General features: G+C 42.5%; 2 protein-coding genes and 1 long non-coding RNA gene across 13 annotated transcripts in view; 1 reads left to right on the top strand and 2 right to left on the bottom strand.

Moving 5' to 3' along the window:
• The window catches only part of CACNA1G (calcium voltage-gated channel subunit alpha1 G), a 420,834-nt gene extending 411,247 nt beyond the window's left edge, over nucleotides 1–9,587 (top strand). For all 11 annotated transcript variants that reach the window (XM_060764775.2, XM_060764774.2, XM_060764777.2 and 8 more), the window contains one exon: nucleotides 1,521–9,587. In XM_060764775.2, the coding sequence (XP_060620758.2) occupies nucleotides 1,521–2,381 (861 nt within the window). In that variant the 3' untranslated portion in view covers nucleotides 2,382–9,587. The remainder of the gene's footprint in view (nucleotides 1–1,520) is intronic.
• LOC137096061 (uncharacterized) lies at nucleotides 3,156–11,671 on the bottom strand. Its single transcript, XR_010909209.1, has 3 exons — nucleotides 11,600–11,671; nucleotides 10,566–10,617; nucleotides 3,156–3,219 (listed from the first exon to the last, which is right to left on the bottom strand). It is a non-coding gene; the product is annotated as an uncharacterized lncRNA (long non-coding RNA).
• Nucleotides 11,672–13,940: 2,269 nt separating this feature from the next.
• On the bottom strand, nucleotides 13,941–14,945 carry LOC137096187 (integrase/recombinase xerD homolog). Its single transcript, XM_067464809.1, has one exon. The coding sequence runs from the start codon at nucleotides 14,943–14,945 to the stop codon at nucleotides 13,941–13,943; it is 1,005 nt and encodes a 334-aa protein (XP_067320910.1).
• Nucleotides 14,946–15,610: the final 665 nt, after the last annotated feature.

Here is a 15,610-nt window from a genome sequence, read left to right as displayed (position 1 = left end):
CTGTTTTCCCACACTGTTGAGTGTAAGAAAGCATGATAGCACCAGTGTCCCTTTCAATCAGTGCCAGATCAGACTCAATCAAGTTGTTCAGATTGCTCCAAAGCCACAAGGTGGCAACTTTTCCTAAACCAATTTAAACCAAAATACCCAGAATGTTCACTGAAAGTAGACCGGCAGCCTTCCATTTGAGGTGTGTTTGGAGCTTTTGACTATCGTGTCTAGCCCTCAGATATTTGCAGGTAGTTGCTTCCGAAGTACTTACAATTGCTTCCCTGCTACAATTGTTATTCTTGCTATAGATTTTCTATATTTTATATATTGGGATGATTTAATTTTAATTTCACAATAGCTATCAGTAACCCCAAGATGAGAGTGATAGTGGTGATGATGAACATGTTATGCATATCCTAGCCTTCTGATGTAATAGCACCACCCAGGCCACGTAAAACTAATAATAATTACAGAATCATAAAAACAAAAGTCACTCTGGGTCCGCTCTTAAAGCCAAACTGTCAAAAAGCAAGGACTGCTTCCCAATATAAATGCTTGCCAAAACAAGAAGATTCAAGATGGGCTGTAGCTTTAGCTCTGATTGTTTGTGCTTTAAATTGAAGTTATTCAGTGAATTTCTAACCCAGTTGATGGATTTATTTGTTTTTATTTATTATTAAAATAAAATGTTTGCATTATATCATATTTGTTATTAAAATAATATTAGTAAAGGTTTTCCCCTCACATTAAGTCCAGTTGTGTCCAACTCTGGGGGTTGGTGCCGAAGAGCCAGCATTGTCCATAGACACCTCCAAGGTCATGTGGCTGGCATGACTGCATGGAGTGCTGTTATTATTATTAAAATAAAATGTTTACATTCTAACACAGTTCTCTGGACAAATCAAATCAGTAAAAATAGATTAAACAATTTTAAACAATAAAATTTTTCAAATGAAATATGTTAACACTTTGAAACAGGTTTAAAGTGTGGAAACGGTTTAACATCATGTAGATGAACATTTTAGATGTGGAGGTTGATATGTGGGAGTGGTAATCAGCCTAAGTTTGAGAACATTGGTGGGCACTCATGAACAAAAGCTCAGTTATAGATGCCACAGGAAAGCCAGCGACTCACACTCCATCAGCAAACATCTTGCTAGTTCCAAATATCTCCAGCCACTGACTGGCTTCCTGCAAACCTGCAAGACAACTTTTCCATTCTGTTCTAGAAACACATTGATATTTTTATACATTAAACACCGCTTACAATGAAGGTAGTGAGACACTGTCTCTACATGTGTTGACAAGTCCCTGCACTAGAGTGGAGGACTCAAGGGGGAATTTAACAGAAGGAATCGCAGTGTGTTTTAACTCTCACATTTATGACTAAACTTCTGTAGCATTCAGATTTAAAATCCCATGATGATCTCTGAAATGCCTCTTACTACTTGCATTTAGCCTGCACTAACCTTTTTCCTCTCTGTCTATTGCCGTCTGTTCCCCTCTGAATCCTTGGCACATCCATACAGATGGCAATACGGAATGACTCCTCAGACACCCATAGCTCAGAGAGCCGAGAGAACATCCATGCTGAGGTGAGTGAACTCTCTGATCCCAATTTATCCACTCCATCTGCTGAGGATCTGTCTGTCACCCTGGTGCCCTCAGATGCAAGAGACTCACCTAGTTGGGGGCGATCAAGTGTTCGTACTCAACAACATTCCTGCAATCAGTATAACATATCCAAGCACGTTCCAGATTTGTGTGCCTGTACAGACTCCCTTCAAGAGCTATCTGGAGACCCGATGGACCAAGAAGTATCAGAAATAAACAGCTCTTTTACTTCAGGAACTTGTTCAGCCATGAGTGCCTCTTCAGTGGTTCAACCTGAGACCCCTAAGAGAAACTTGGGCAACAGTGGCAATCTTACTTTGAAGGACTTGAAGAAGTGCTACAGTGTAGATACGCAGGGTCTTCTTAAAAAACCATCATCTTGGTTAGATGATCAAAGGAGACATTCCATAGAAATTTGTTCCATGGAAAACAGCCCTCAGCATCATTCCACATCTAGTTCTTCTGGCTTCATAAGTCAGGTCTTAAGTGAAATGGAAGGTTTGCAAGGAACACGGCCGAAGAAAAAAATGAGCCCTCCATGTATATCAATAGATCCTCCCGATGAACAGGGGTTGTTATTGAGGGGATCACGTACGGCATCGCCCTCCAGCGCAGACGTCTGCTTACGAAGGCGAGCGCCATCTTGGGACTCCAAGGATTCCATGGATGCCGGGGACTCCGCGCTCCCAGAGAGTGTGTCAGTAACTCCAGCCCCAAAGAAAGACTTGTTGACACTCCCTAGTTTTTCTTTTGATCAAAAAGATGTGGACCCTTAAGTTTGTTTCTTTTCTGTTGCTGGTGCCAAAAGTTCCTTTTCTCCCTCATGTAATAAATTAAACCTCTCTATTCTAAACGGCACTGATTTTTTTAAAAAATCCAAAGAAAGTTTAAAGAGCTAGCTGGATTAAGAATGGTTAAGCTATATCACGCTTACTTAAGCAAATGTTCTGCTTGGGTAAAAGCAATACATTGTTCAGAGTCTATATGTATATTCTATTTTATTAAATTAATTGAACCTAGTATTGCAGGATGTAGTACATTTTGTGGCTTAAAGACCTGGTTTAATTTCTTCTGTTTGATGTATCTCAGAATATTCCTGAGATCATGTTTGGGGGGAGGGGGCGGGGTTCAATAAATATTTTAACCTTAAACATCTATATTTAATCCCCTCCCCCATTTTTACTTTTTATTTTGCAAAGCACAAGATGTAGCCATTAGTGCATTACTGAGGAAAAAAATATGTCCCACAGTCAACCAGAAATGAAACTATCTGCAATTATAATGTATTTCATTCATCTGTAGAAAATAGCCATTTGGATATTTTTTACAACTGTAATGGCATTTTTAAAATAATGATAACAATAAAATAATATCCAGAATGGTTTTTATTATGATGTAGAGGTAAAGCAGGAACACATGCTGAAGAACATCTGGAATCAGTAGAAGGATTTTCAAAGGTTTCTTGTATACAAAATTCATCTGTCATTTGGCAATACATGACCACATCTTCTGTACCAGGTATTTGCTCTGTGTTCTATGGTGATTCCTGAGTAATGTCTAGGATGAGGGCCACCTTCCTCTTCCATTGCGCTTCATACATATGCTGAATGTGACCTGGGAGAGGAGAAAAGTTTGTGATGGTGGAGAGTCCTGCCATAATATGTGAAGCCGCATCCCATTTCTTTTTCTGGTGGAAGAGCTAAACCCAGTAAGGATACCACTGCTTACAAAACTAGTCCAGATCCGTACAACTCATTTCCCATGAATCACAAGAGGTGGAATACTACCTATCTGCCTGAATCATCAACTGCTGTGCCATCACTGAATGGCCATTCACTCCCTTCCTGTTCCCAGCACATAGTTACTTCAATACGGTTGCATTCCAAAAACCGTAAATTAAGTCTCTGGGTGTTATTAGGATTGATCCTTGTTCAATATAACCATGGTTGAACTGAACATCATTTAAACACAGCTATTCCCTTATGAATCATGGTCTCTGGTGGCATCCACACTATATCTAAATATAAGGCTAAATTCTTGCATTTTAACAGTGCAGTTCTAAATACATTTATTCAGAGGTAAGCTTTATTTATTTCAGCAGTCGGAGTTTCTAAAAAGATGTGAGTTTACTTTCTCTCAAAAGTAACTGAAATTATTAGATGACCATACTTTAAAAAAGAACTTTTGGGATTTCACAAGCTGCTAGCCTGTGTTTTGAAGCTTACTGTCCTCCCATCTGTCTTGTTGTCACTTTAGTACCCACAGCAGAGCATGAGGGTAGAAGCACAAGTCACCTTTCAGCAATGTGATTTTTCCCATCTACCATTTAGTGAAGCTGCATTCTCTTTACTGTAGAAATTTTTTTACAATTATTCTATACTATCCTATACCTCCCCCACGTCCTTTTTACATCCTTGTATGCAAAATTCTAATAAAGACATTAAAAAAAATATTACAATTGTGTTGAAAAAAGTTAGTCAGATTTCCCCAGTTAAATTACAATTTTGCAATTTTATATAGTTATTGGAGGAAAGACCCAGTTGCAAGTTAACTCCTTAGAATCTTAGAGGTGAGGTTCAATCCAACCCCCAGCCATACATAAAATGCACAACTAAAACACTCCTGAGAGATTTCCATCCAACCTCTCTTTAAAAACCTTGAAAGAATAGAAGTCCCCTACCCTCTGTCAAAAAGATCTGATAGTAAAAAAAGACTTTTCCTAATATCTAGGTAGAATCTTTAGTCTTGTAATTTGAATTCATTGGTTTGTATTCTAATTCTTCACTTATTACTACGTTAACCCCTTATATGTTACCAGTGATTTCATTCAGATTTCAAGTGCATTCTGGCAAGCGATTAGTCCTCTAGAATGCTAACTTGAGCCTGCAACACTCTCACCATCTTCAAGCTGATTCGTGAACCCAAACTGTTTTGCAATGTGCTTGGCATAGTCCTAGCTCAAACCAGAATAGAAATTGTCTAGGCTAAGGATAGTTTGTCTTTCACTCCAACTAGAGCTGATCATCAGCATCCCAGTTGCTACTTCATTACAGCCTTGTATGCAAAATTCTAATAAAGACATTTTTAAAAATGTTACAATTGGTGTACCCTTTGGTGTAGAATGAGAGAGAACATGGAGGACTGCCCAGTGATCTCCCAGTCAAGGCTGGAAATGAAACTGGGCTGTGAATGTCTCAGAGAAAATGTCCAGCCAATACAGTGGTTCATTCTCCAGACTGATTTTTACTGTTAGCTCAAAAAGTTGAAGAAAAAAGTAGAATGTTCTGCTATATAAATATTCAGCAGCAGAAGACTGTAAACCAAAAGATTATAAGATAAAGTTAGCCTAAGCTAACACCCACCTTTTAACCCATCAACAAAGAATACCACTCCTTGTTCACAAGATATTGAGCTATCATGCTTATCCAGAGATCTGCATTGTCACAATTAGTGAGTGTTTGTGATGGCCAAATAATAATAATAATAATAATAATAATAATAATAATAATAATAATAATAAATATCATTTATATCCCACCCCTCTCCTGGAAGGGATTCAGGGTGGCTTAGATTCACATGTATAATAATAATAATAATAATAATAATAATAATAATAATAATAATAAGTCAGCGTAGTGATCTTGTTTGCTGTGTACTAATCTTGTTATGTATCAAATAATAATAAATACATTTTATTTATATCCCGCCCCCTTTCCCAGAAGGGATTCACAGCAGCTTTCATTCACATGTACTGCTGTGCTGGTATGTCTCTTTTCTATAGACTTTTCAATCCAATTGAGTTAACCTAGCTTTTATGAACACACACATGGAATAGTGCCACTGATTTCAGCTTAGCCTAACTCTTTGTAAATGTATTTAGGACTGCAGTCTTGATATACACAGTTAATCCAATTAGGGTTAAAAGAAACGATGTTTTGAACTCATATTATCCACATGCTAAGCTTGGAAATGAATCAAATATCCAAGCTAAACTTGCCATTTAAATTAGAGGATTTACCAAAGTGACGATCAATTGTATTCTGACATTTAGATTTTGAATGCTTCAGTGCTGAGAAACAGTTGCAAAAACACGGTGTTGCCACCTGCATGATCACCAGCAAATAAAACCCGAGTTGGTGTCATTCCTTCAAAGCCATCTTCATTGTAATTTCCTCTGCTTGTGTGTAAAGGAATAGATATGATAATAGCAATGGCAGCACAGAGTGTAGTGTTTGCAATCTTTTGTGTTTCATTTTGAATTTTTATCATTTTACCCACACATCAAACCCCTCTGTAGATATTTATGATTACACAATACGGTAGAACTTGATCATGCTCCCTTCTTTTGCTACGTTACTCCATGCATACCACCGTGCTTTTGATATCACTGTACCCATCATGTTTACATAAGGGCCTTCTACATCTGTCAGGGGTGGACAGAAGCCACCCATGAGCCACACTTAGCCTTGAAGGCAGTTTTGAGACCCTCCAAGTCCTGCTGCACCCCTCAATTCTTTTTAATCTACCCATATCCTTGAAGGAGTAAAGACAATTTTGTCATGTTTTTAACTACCCACCACTGATTTAGGTCCAAGAGATACAATTTAAAAAAACCTAAAAAGAGCAAGTAAACCCTCAAACCATAGAAGTTATTTTAAAAAACCTTTTTTAAAATGTTGCAGATGAAATATAGTAGGGGTGCATCCTCTCTAAACCCCTAAAGGTTCCTTTTCTCTGATGTACAGATGGTATGAATAGTCCTATACATGCAGTGAGTACACTATTAATGTGGCAAGCCAATGTAATGCATAGATATCCAAAGTGAGGTGGGCAAGCCAGAATGATCTTGAGCCACTCCATATTCGTAGCCTCAAACTTTTGCATAAAGATCTCTGACAATGAAGCGGTGAGATAAGTCAACCCGGTAATGGTACCTAATTTCATCATTAGTCAAAACGTACAATATTGATCTGGCTGCAACTGAATCAACAATGTTTACACAGAGCGTGTCACTCCTGGTTAGTGCAACGTGCAATATTTTAGGATAAAAATGTGGTGCAAAATGTAATTTACACTGATATAGCAAAAACTGTAACATGTAGCCTAAAACGTTTCAAGGTATTCTTTTTCCATGCTTGAGGATTTCCCCACTCTGAAATGTTGTATAAATATCAATAAAGCAAATGGTTTGCTTCATAGATCATGTTTAATAAAGAAAAATCAATACATAGCCTACTGTAAGCTAATGCAGTTGGAAAAATAATGTGTGTAAAGTACTTTGTGATACTAATATTTTCTAGTTGCCCTTTTGAAAATCCAGTTACCATACAACAGTGTGTGCAATAATCTTCATTCAAATACCTTTGCAATGGGCTTTTTTAAACTTCAGATTTGACTTTTTTTTAAAAAACAAGCAAAATATTATAATTAGATAAACACACATTCTGTAGAATACTTACGTTGGTTTTTTTTTTTTTTTGTATTTTTATAGAAATCAGTATATCAATTGTTAAGCCTGTCAAACATTATTGAAAAAGAAGAGGGCAGAGATTTCATATGTTAGTGTAAGGGTTTTGAGCCCAGATCGGGCATTTTGAGTTGTTTTCACTTGAATTTCCAACGTGAAGGGTACCTTGTAATAGAGTAACAAGTATTCTTTGGGTGCAGCTATGCTGTAGAACTGATGCAATTTAACACAACTTTAACTTCTATGGCTCAATGCAATGGCACCTTGAGATTTGTAGTTTGGTGAGGCACCATCGCTCTTTGACAGAGAAGGCCTTATAAACTACAAATTCCATGATTCTACAGCATTGAGCCATGGCAGTTAAAATGGTGCCAAGCTGCATTAATTCTATAGTATAGATGCCCTCTTTTGACACCCAGTTCTAAACACATTTCATGGAAGCTAGTCACGTGATCAGTTCTTCATAGATGCAACCAACAACCACCACAAGCTTAGACAATGTCAACATTTCAGTGGATCTTAGGTAAGAGATTTCCCCATTGGAACAGGTCACTCAGACCTATTATAGTCTTCTTGGGTGCATCTACACTGTAAAATGAATGCAGTGTGACCACACTTTAACTGCCATAGCTCAAGGCTATAGAATCCTGGGGAGTTGTAGTTTTGTGAGGGACCAATAGTGGTTGACAGAGAAGGCTAAAGGCCTTGTAAAACTACACAGGATTCCATACCTTGAGTCATGGCAGTTAAAATTGTGTCAAAATGCATTAATTCTTGTATCCCTTGTTACAGCTGCAGCTCCTGCTGACACCAATGGCGTTAATAAAATGAGCTTAACTGGCATGATACCCATAGGGGACAAGGAGGATAAATCACCTCAAAGGTCCCTCTGAAATCCCCTCCAAAAGCAAGAAAAAGCTGACCACTGCTATCACTGAATTGTGTTTGCCCTGCCTGCACCCATATTTATTTTCTGGTGGAGAATTTGGAGCCAATTTAATAATGCAATTACAAGTATTGTGATCAGTTACTTTTCCATGCTGACCAGCTTTGCTCTACCAGCCACCTCAATTCCAAACTTCTCTCTATCATCCTACCCAGCTTTAATTTAGTCATACACTTGATAGAATAGTGATGTGCAAGTCTGTTCCCCACTGATGGGGTATGTTTGTATGCAATGAAGCTATCTGTCATAGGTAAGAAGTAGGGTTGTAAGTTTCAGTCATTTCAGTTGTGTGACTAATAAACAAAGGCACATTATCATTTTCATTGAGACATCTGAATATACATAATTAGGTTCCTGTTGCACATATTTAATCTCATGTGCAGCACATACACAAAGAGAATTAACAGTCAGGTGGGCAACAAGTTAGATCTACCATGTTGGGCCGTAGAGCTTATCAAGCTTTTTCAGCTATCCCACATACACAAAAAAAAAATGATGCAGAACAGTATCTGGATGACAGAGTAGCACTTAGAGTTAATGACCAATTTGCAGATACACACACACACACACACACATATATATATATACATAGCAGAAAAAGTGGGGGGGGGGTTCCTATTAGTGGTTTTGATCAGATGTTAAGTAATTAACAATCCACTGTTCATTGATTGATTAGTTTCAAAGCTAATCTGATACAAATTCTGAATCAGTTGACAGCTCTCCTGACAAGTAACAAATGTGGTATCATATAATTGTTTAAAACCCTAAGGGGATTGATTGGTTGAAGTCATTGTTTTCTATGTTTATGATACCTACCTATAGACTTCAGTAGGACTTCGGCATCTGAGTGTGTTTAGAACTGGATTTCCCTTGATCTGTGATGCTAAGGTCCTTTTGGAAATGTATTAACCTACAGCATATTATCCCTAACAAATCTCTAATGACAAGTACTATCCAATTTGTTTTCAAGCACACCAGCACTTTAATATTGTGGATTTACTGTATACTGGTAGAAGAGAATATTCCGGTTTTGCCAGTGTATATTGTAAGGGTAAAGATTTGCTACCATGTTTGAGGCAAAAAAAGACTATGTAAATTCCATACTTGCAAACATTGCACATAGTATTTCTATAACTTTTAGATAGATTACAGGTTATTTAAACTGTAAATAATTTGGAAGAAAGAAGAAAAACGTTTTTTGGCTTCAGTAGATTGCACTCAAACTAATGTTTGGTTTTGGTCTAGAAAATGAGGTTTACATTTGTAAAGTATGCCTCAGTTTCCCCTTCTGTGTCCCATTGGCTATAATAACCCACATAGAATCTTTCACAGAAATTACTAGAGTAGCCACGGTTCCAACGTCCATTAACAACTAAGTAACTATTTTAGAACTTTGTATTTAATGGTTAATATATTGTTATACTGTATCAGGTATAGAGACCTAAAACCGGGCGTTTGGTCAGGACAATAAAAGGTGGAATGAATTGGATTAAATGTTTTTTTAATGAGTGTAAATCTTTACAGATGACAAAAACAAATATGTACTATTAAAAGCTTTTGAAAATAAAAGGCATGCAGCTTGATTATTTTATCCATAGCACATATAAGATCTGTGCGTGCAAAGACCATTCATGGATTAGGTCGAGATATTTGGGGCTTTTTTTTTTCGTGTCAGGAGTGTCTTGATAAACTGCAAGTCGCTTTTGGTGTGAGAGAATTGGCTGTCTGCAAGAACATTCCCCAGAGGATGCCATGATGTTTTACCATCCTGTGATAGGTTTCTCTCATGTCCCTGCATGAGAAGCTGGAGTTGACAGATGGGAGCTCACCCTGCTCCCCAGGTTTGAACCACTGACCTTTCAGTCAGCAGTACTGCCGGCACAAGGGTTTAACCCATTGCACCACTGGGGGCTCCATTCTCCCTTTTTTCTTTCTCTGGTGGCAAGACAGTTTTAAAACGATAAAACTGAGGTCTCTGGAGCTGCACTGTTCCCTTCCCCTGCCTCCTGCCTCCCTCCTTCCAGGACAAAGCAGTTTACAAAACCTGAAATTGTGCTCTTTGGAGAAAGGAGGAAGGAAAGGAGAATGGAGCTTCAGAGACCTCCATTTTATAGTTTTTAGACTGCCTTCAGTGAAGGAAGGAAGGAAGGAAGGAAGGAAGGAAGGAAGGAAGGAAGGAAGGAAGGAAGGTTCAAAATGACTCTGTAGTTGTTGTTTTTATATTTAAAAAACAGAAATGGAACTGTTTGTTTGAGGCTGGATCATCCCTCCGCCTTCTCTTTCAGAGGTAAAGTATTTTATTAAAAACAAACAGAAACTGGAGAATCAAAGACAGCTTTTTTTCCTCACGTAATAGTTGCACCCCCTTTTTGATTAAGGAGGAATGTGGCTATTACGCAATGAAATGTGAGAGTGCATAAATGAAATTGTCCTCAGCTGTCCCAACAGCAATCCCATGCTTCCTGGGCTCAGGTGGCCCATGGACACTGGATGGCTGTCTCTGATCCTCATGTTACATCTAGCAACAGCTGCAACATGACTACTGACCTTATAGTTGGAAGTCTGGTAGCCTTCTGCCAGGTCTTGGGCTTCACTAAGGCTGGGTGGGAAAGGAAAGAGAGGGAATTTCAGTTGGTGGATTTCAGAGTAGATTTCAGAGTTCCAGTAAAAGAAGCAAAGAAGAACCTGCAAACAATTGGTAAGTCACTTATTTATTTATTTATTTTCCTTATTTATATCCCGCCTTTCTCTACCCGCCTTTCCGCTACCCACGACTTAAAACATACAATATCAGTTAAAATGTAAGTTAAAATTAAAAGATAATAAGCATAATAAAATACTTTTTAATGAATCACATCATCCAGAGTCATAGTCTAAAGGCAAATCTGTAGTCAAATTGCACATATTCCATACTAACATTCCTGCACTGCTCTATTTTTCAAATGGCTGCTCCCAGAGCCAGGTTTTAACTCTCTTTCTAAACACTAGGAGGGAGGGGGCTGCTCTAATATCACTAGAGAGGGAGTTCCACAACCAAGGGGCCACCACTGAGAAGGCCCTGTCTCTCGTCCCCACCAACCGCGCTTGCAAAAAAGGTGGGACCAAAAGCAGGGCCTCCCAGATATCCTTAATCTCTGAGATGGTACATAGGGGGAGATATGTTCGGACAGGTAGGCTGGTCCAGAACTGTTTAGGCTTTATAGGTTAAGCCAGCACTTTGAATGGTGCTCGGTAGCCAGTGGAGCTGATGTAACAGGGGGGTGATATGCTCCCTGTACGCCGCTCCCATGAGCAACCTGGCTGTTGCCCATTGGACCAATTGTAGTTTCCAAGCAGTTTTCAAAAGCAACCCCATGTAGAATGCGTTGCAGTAATCTATGCAGGGTGTAACCAGAGCATGGACCAACTGTGGCCAAGTCAGACATCCCAAGATACGGCAACAGCTGGTGCACAAGTTTTAATTGTGGAAAAGCCCCTCAGCCACCGCTGAGACCTGGGGTTCCAGGCTCAGCAATGAGTCCAGAACTCCCAAAGTACAAACCTGCACCTTCAGGGGGAGTGTAACCCCATCCAACACTTACCACATGGTTTCGTCATGCTGCCTTCATCGTCATAGCCTCCATCTGAAAAGTATTAAAAGAAGTCTTGTACAAAGTATTGAAGAGGCCTACACTCTGAAAGCAATCTTGAAAGTGTGCTAACTAACACTCAAGCAGCTCTAAGTGGCCCTTTCCTCACATTTTTTGTCCAGTACTTTTCTCACTTGCATGGGTGTCCTCATTTCTTTTGCTTTTTCATTCAGTATTTACTGCAACAGCACACAGCACAACACCAACATAAAGGGCTCCTTTTTTTAAACAAAAATCATTTTGAAGCACCAGCTTGGTTTTACCAGCAGCCCTTTGCTTGAGAGGTTTCCCTTTCCATTTGGTTGTTCTGTTGAGAGACAGAAGTTATTTATTTCAAGTGAATAAAACACTAGGCCTGCTCAGATGCAGCATTTTGGAAAAACAGATTAAACCTCCGCAGCATTCATAAAGCCAACTCTGGCTTTTAGCAGCACTGGCTCAACACAAAGAACAATTACAATAATGCTGCACTTAACACAGCATTTTAGAGTGGACAAACCAAGGCATTTATTTGCAGACACTGTCAGTGAAGGCTTAATTCCAAGAACAGATTCTCTCCAAATTCAAACAGCAGCGAGGAAGGAGAGGTAGAGGTTGGAAGGGCCAAATGTAACCCAGACACTGAAGACGTTCCCCAAATATCTTCTAGGGACTTGGCATACTTTGAACATCGCTCCTGGATGGATGGGAAAGATCAAGGATGGAAGGAAAGGTGGGGAGGCAAATAAGATCATAGAGGGAAGAAATGAGTCTTCCTTCTCCTAGTGCAGTGGTTCTCAGCCTGTGGGTCCCCAAGTGTTTTGGCCTACAATTCCCAGAAATCCCAGCCAGTTTACCAGCTGTTGGGATTTCTGGGAGTTGAAGGTTAAAACATCTGGGGACCCACAGGTTGAGAACCACTGCCCTAGTGGTTTTCAATCTTCGTAATGCCATGACCCTTTAATACAGTTCCTCATGCTGAGGTGACCCCCAACTATACAATTGTTTTTGTTGCTACTTCACAACTGTAATTTTGCTACTGTCAAGAATCATAATGTAAATATCTGATATGCAGGATGTGTTTTCATTCACTGAACCAAATTAGGCACAAATACCCAATTGCGTGTGCACGTGCGATACGCCTCCCACAGCCAACCCAATAAGACACTCACACAAGATGTGGGGAAAACAATGGCCACAACTCATTTATTGATAACAGGACAAGGGGTTGGCAGCCAAGCATGGGTCCTGGATCATGATCGGGCAGCCCAATACTGCCCGATCCCAAACACATCAGGGGTGCCGCCGGCACAATACCAGGCAACGCAACCTGGCACCCCTGGAACCACCGGGCGTCCCCCCCTAACCGCTAGGGGGGGGTACCAAACCAGATCCAGGGCCCATGCCCCACGCCAACACGGAGTTGTGACAATGGAGCATACCACAAACAGGTAACAGTAAACAGGTAACCATGACAGGAAAACACAACACAAGTAAACTGCCAAAGAAAACAAAAACTGATTGCAGGGTGGGTGGGGTGGATCAGCTGTTGCAGGCCGAGTGCCTGCCTGTGAGCCAGGAGCAGCCTTATAAAGGCTGCCCCCGGGAGGGTGAGGCCAGCTCAGGCCTCACCTGAGGTGGGCGTGGCCAGATGCCCCATTGGCCCCCTGCCCCACCGGCGGGAAACCTTCCCGCCATCCGAGGGGGCTTCTGGGAGGAAGAAGCCCCCCTCCGGCAAGAATGGCGGTGGGGAACGCCCAGCACCGCAACTTCTTTGGCCAGGTAAGTCTGGCCATGCCTTTTGCGTGTGCACGTGCGATACGCCTCCCACAGCCAACCCAATAAGACACTCACACAAGATGTGGGGAAAACAATGGCCACAACTCATTTATTGATAACAGGACAAGGGGTTGGCAGCCAAGCATGGGTCCTGGATCATGATCGGGCAGCCCAATACTGCCCGATCCCAAACACATCAGGGGTGCCGCCGGCACAATACCAGGCAACGCAACCTGGCACCCCTGGAACCACCGGGCGTCCCCCCCTAACCGCTAGGGGGGGTACCAAACCAGATCCAGGGCCCATGCCCCACGCCACAACAAGTGGGGGGGTGGGAACCACACCCCCCTTGCCGCCAACCCCAGAGCCTGCTCAATAAAGTAGCCCAAATGCCACACTGGCCATCATGAGTCCTCCAGTACTGTTCTTGCTTGCTCAAGGGGCTGCATCTAATGCGGGCGGAACTCCTTCCTCCTGCCGCCCGTTGTCCTTTCCAGCACGCCTCCGTTCACCGACCAAGTCCTCAGCGTGCATCCTAGTCCTGCTGCCACTTGACTGCCGCCGTTCCACTCCTATTCCGTGCATCACTCCTTCCTTCTTTCTCGACCATAGCTGACCTGTCGGTGGAAGAAAAGGAACAGCCGGCAGATCGGGTTCCTTCAAGGAGAAGGCCCGGCCTGATATAGGATGCATAAGCTGAGGATTTCCAGCGCCCCATGGATTTTATTACTTCGACAGGGACACCACCCGCAGCAGCTGTGGTGGCCGCTCCTATCCTAAAGGAGTGCCCACCAAATTCCGTCCGAGGGAGGCCCAAATGCTGGAGGGCTCCTCGGAAAACAGCCATGAACTGGTAACGTGTGAGAGGGCTGCCGTCTCGGTGAATGAAAAGGAAGCCAGGGGTAGGGCCTCTCGTGGTCAGGAACCTGGAAAGGGACTGCACGGGGCACAAATGTCCTGGTTCCAAACCCCGTATGTGCAGTGAGACCCCTTTTCCCAGTTGGTCAGTCTTGGACTTGCGGATCCTCAGTGCCAGGGCGTTGTCCTGGACTGAGATGTCCCTGAGCTGCAGGGCCCTGTTAGAGGCGTCAGCTTTGGAATTGGCCACCACCTCCCCCAGCCGAAGGGCCCCAAAGAAAGCCGTTGTGAAGGCTGCAGTGAATAACTTAACTTCATATCGGGAGGGGCAGATCCTCTTGAGGGCCTGGACGATTTGCTTGAGGGTCTTGTATGATAAGGGGCGCCTGGTGTCCCGTTGCCTGGGTGCGCGCTTCCTCCAACTCCAGAGGAGCTTCCTGACTCTGAATGCTTGGCACGGATCGCCAAACCCGGCAGCTTTGCTGTAGAAGGCAATCCCAGCCAACTGGAGACGCATGGAATGCCCTGTCACATTGTTTCTCTTCTGGTGGATGAGGAAGTGTATGACCTCGTCCTCAGATGCTGGCCACTTACTGCCGTATCCAACTTCCAGCCTGAACTTGGTGAATTTTGCCATGGCTGCCCGGTATGCCTTCTGCGTCGCCGGCGCGACGGAGTCCATCAGTCCTGTCCAGGCTTCCCATCTCCAAGGGTCCACAGGTCTGGTGGGAAGCTTGTGGGCAGGACATCTGCGCCTGGTGCTAGGGAGCGAAACCTGTCCTCCTGGAAGCGGGACAATGCATCGGCTACTTCATTGTTCACGCCTGGAATATACTGCGCTGAGAAGGTGATATTAGCCTCCAAACATAATAAGACAAAGTGCCTGACCAGCCTCATTACCCTGGGCGATTTGGAAGACTGCCGATTGACTACCCTAACCACCGCCTGGTTGTCACACCAGAACCGCACCCTCTTGTCCCGAAACAGGTTGGTCCAGATACGCACTGCCACAAGGATAGGGAAAAACTCGAGGAAAGTGAGATCCCTGAGGATGTTACCCTTGCTCCAGCTCTCTGGCCATTTGGCAGCGCACCAGTGACCTTGCAGGAAAACCCCGAAACCGATACTCCCTGCTGCATCCGAATGTACCTGCAACTCGGCCCCGAGCTCCCACCTGGACTGCCACATGGACACCCCATTGAACCCCTTCAGAAACTGGAGCCACACCCTGAGATCTTCTCGCATACCTTGCGTCACGCGGATCCTGTGGTGGGGGGCGCGCACCCCAGCCGTTGCCCGTGCGAGACGAGCGCAGAAGGGCCTACCCGGGGACACCACTTTGCAGGC

Source organism: Anolis sagrei, chromosome 2 (assembly GCF_037176765.1).
Source record: "Anolis sagrei isolate rAnoSag1 chromosome 2, rAnoSag1.mat, whole genome shotgun sequence".
Taxonomy (NCBI): Eukaryota; Metazoa; Chordata; class Lepidosauria; order Squamata; family Dactyloidae; genus Anolis; species Anolis sagrei.
This window is presented reverse-complemented; position numbering and strand designations above follow the sequence as displayed.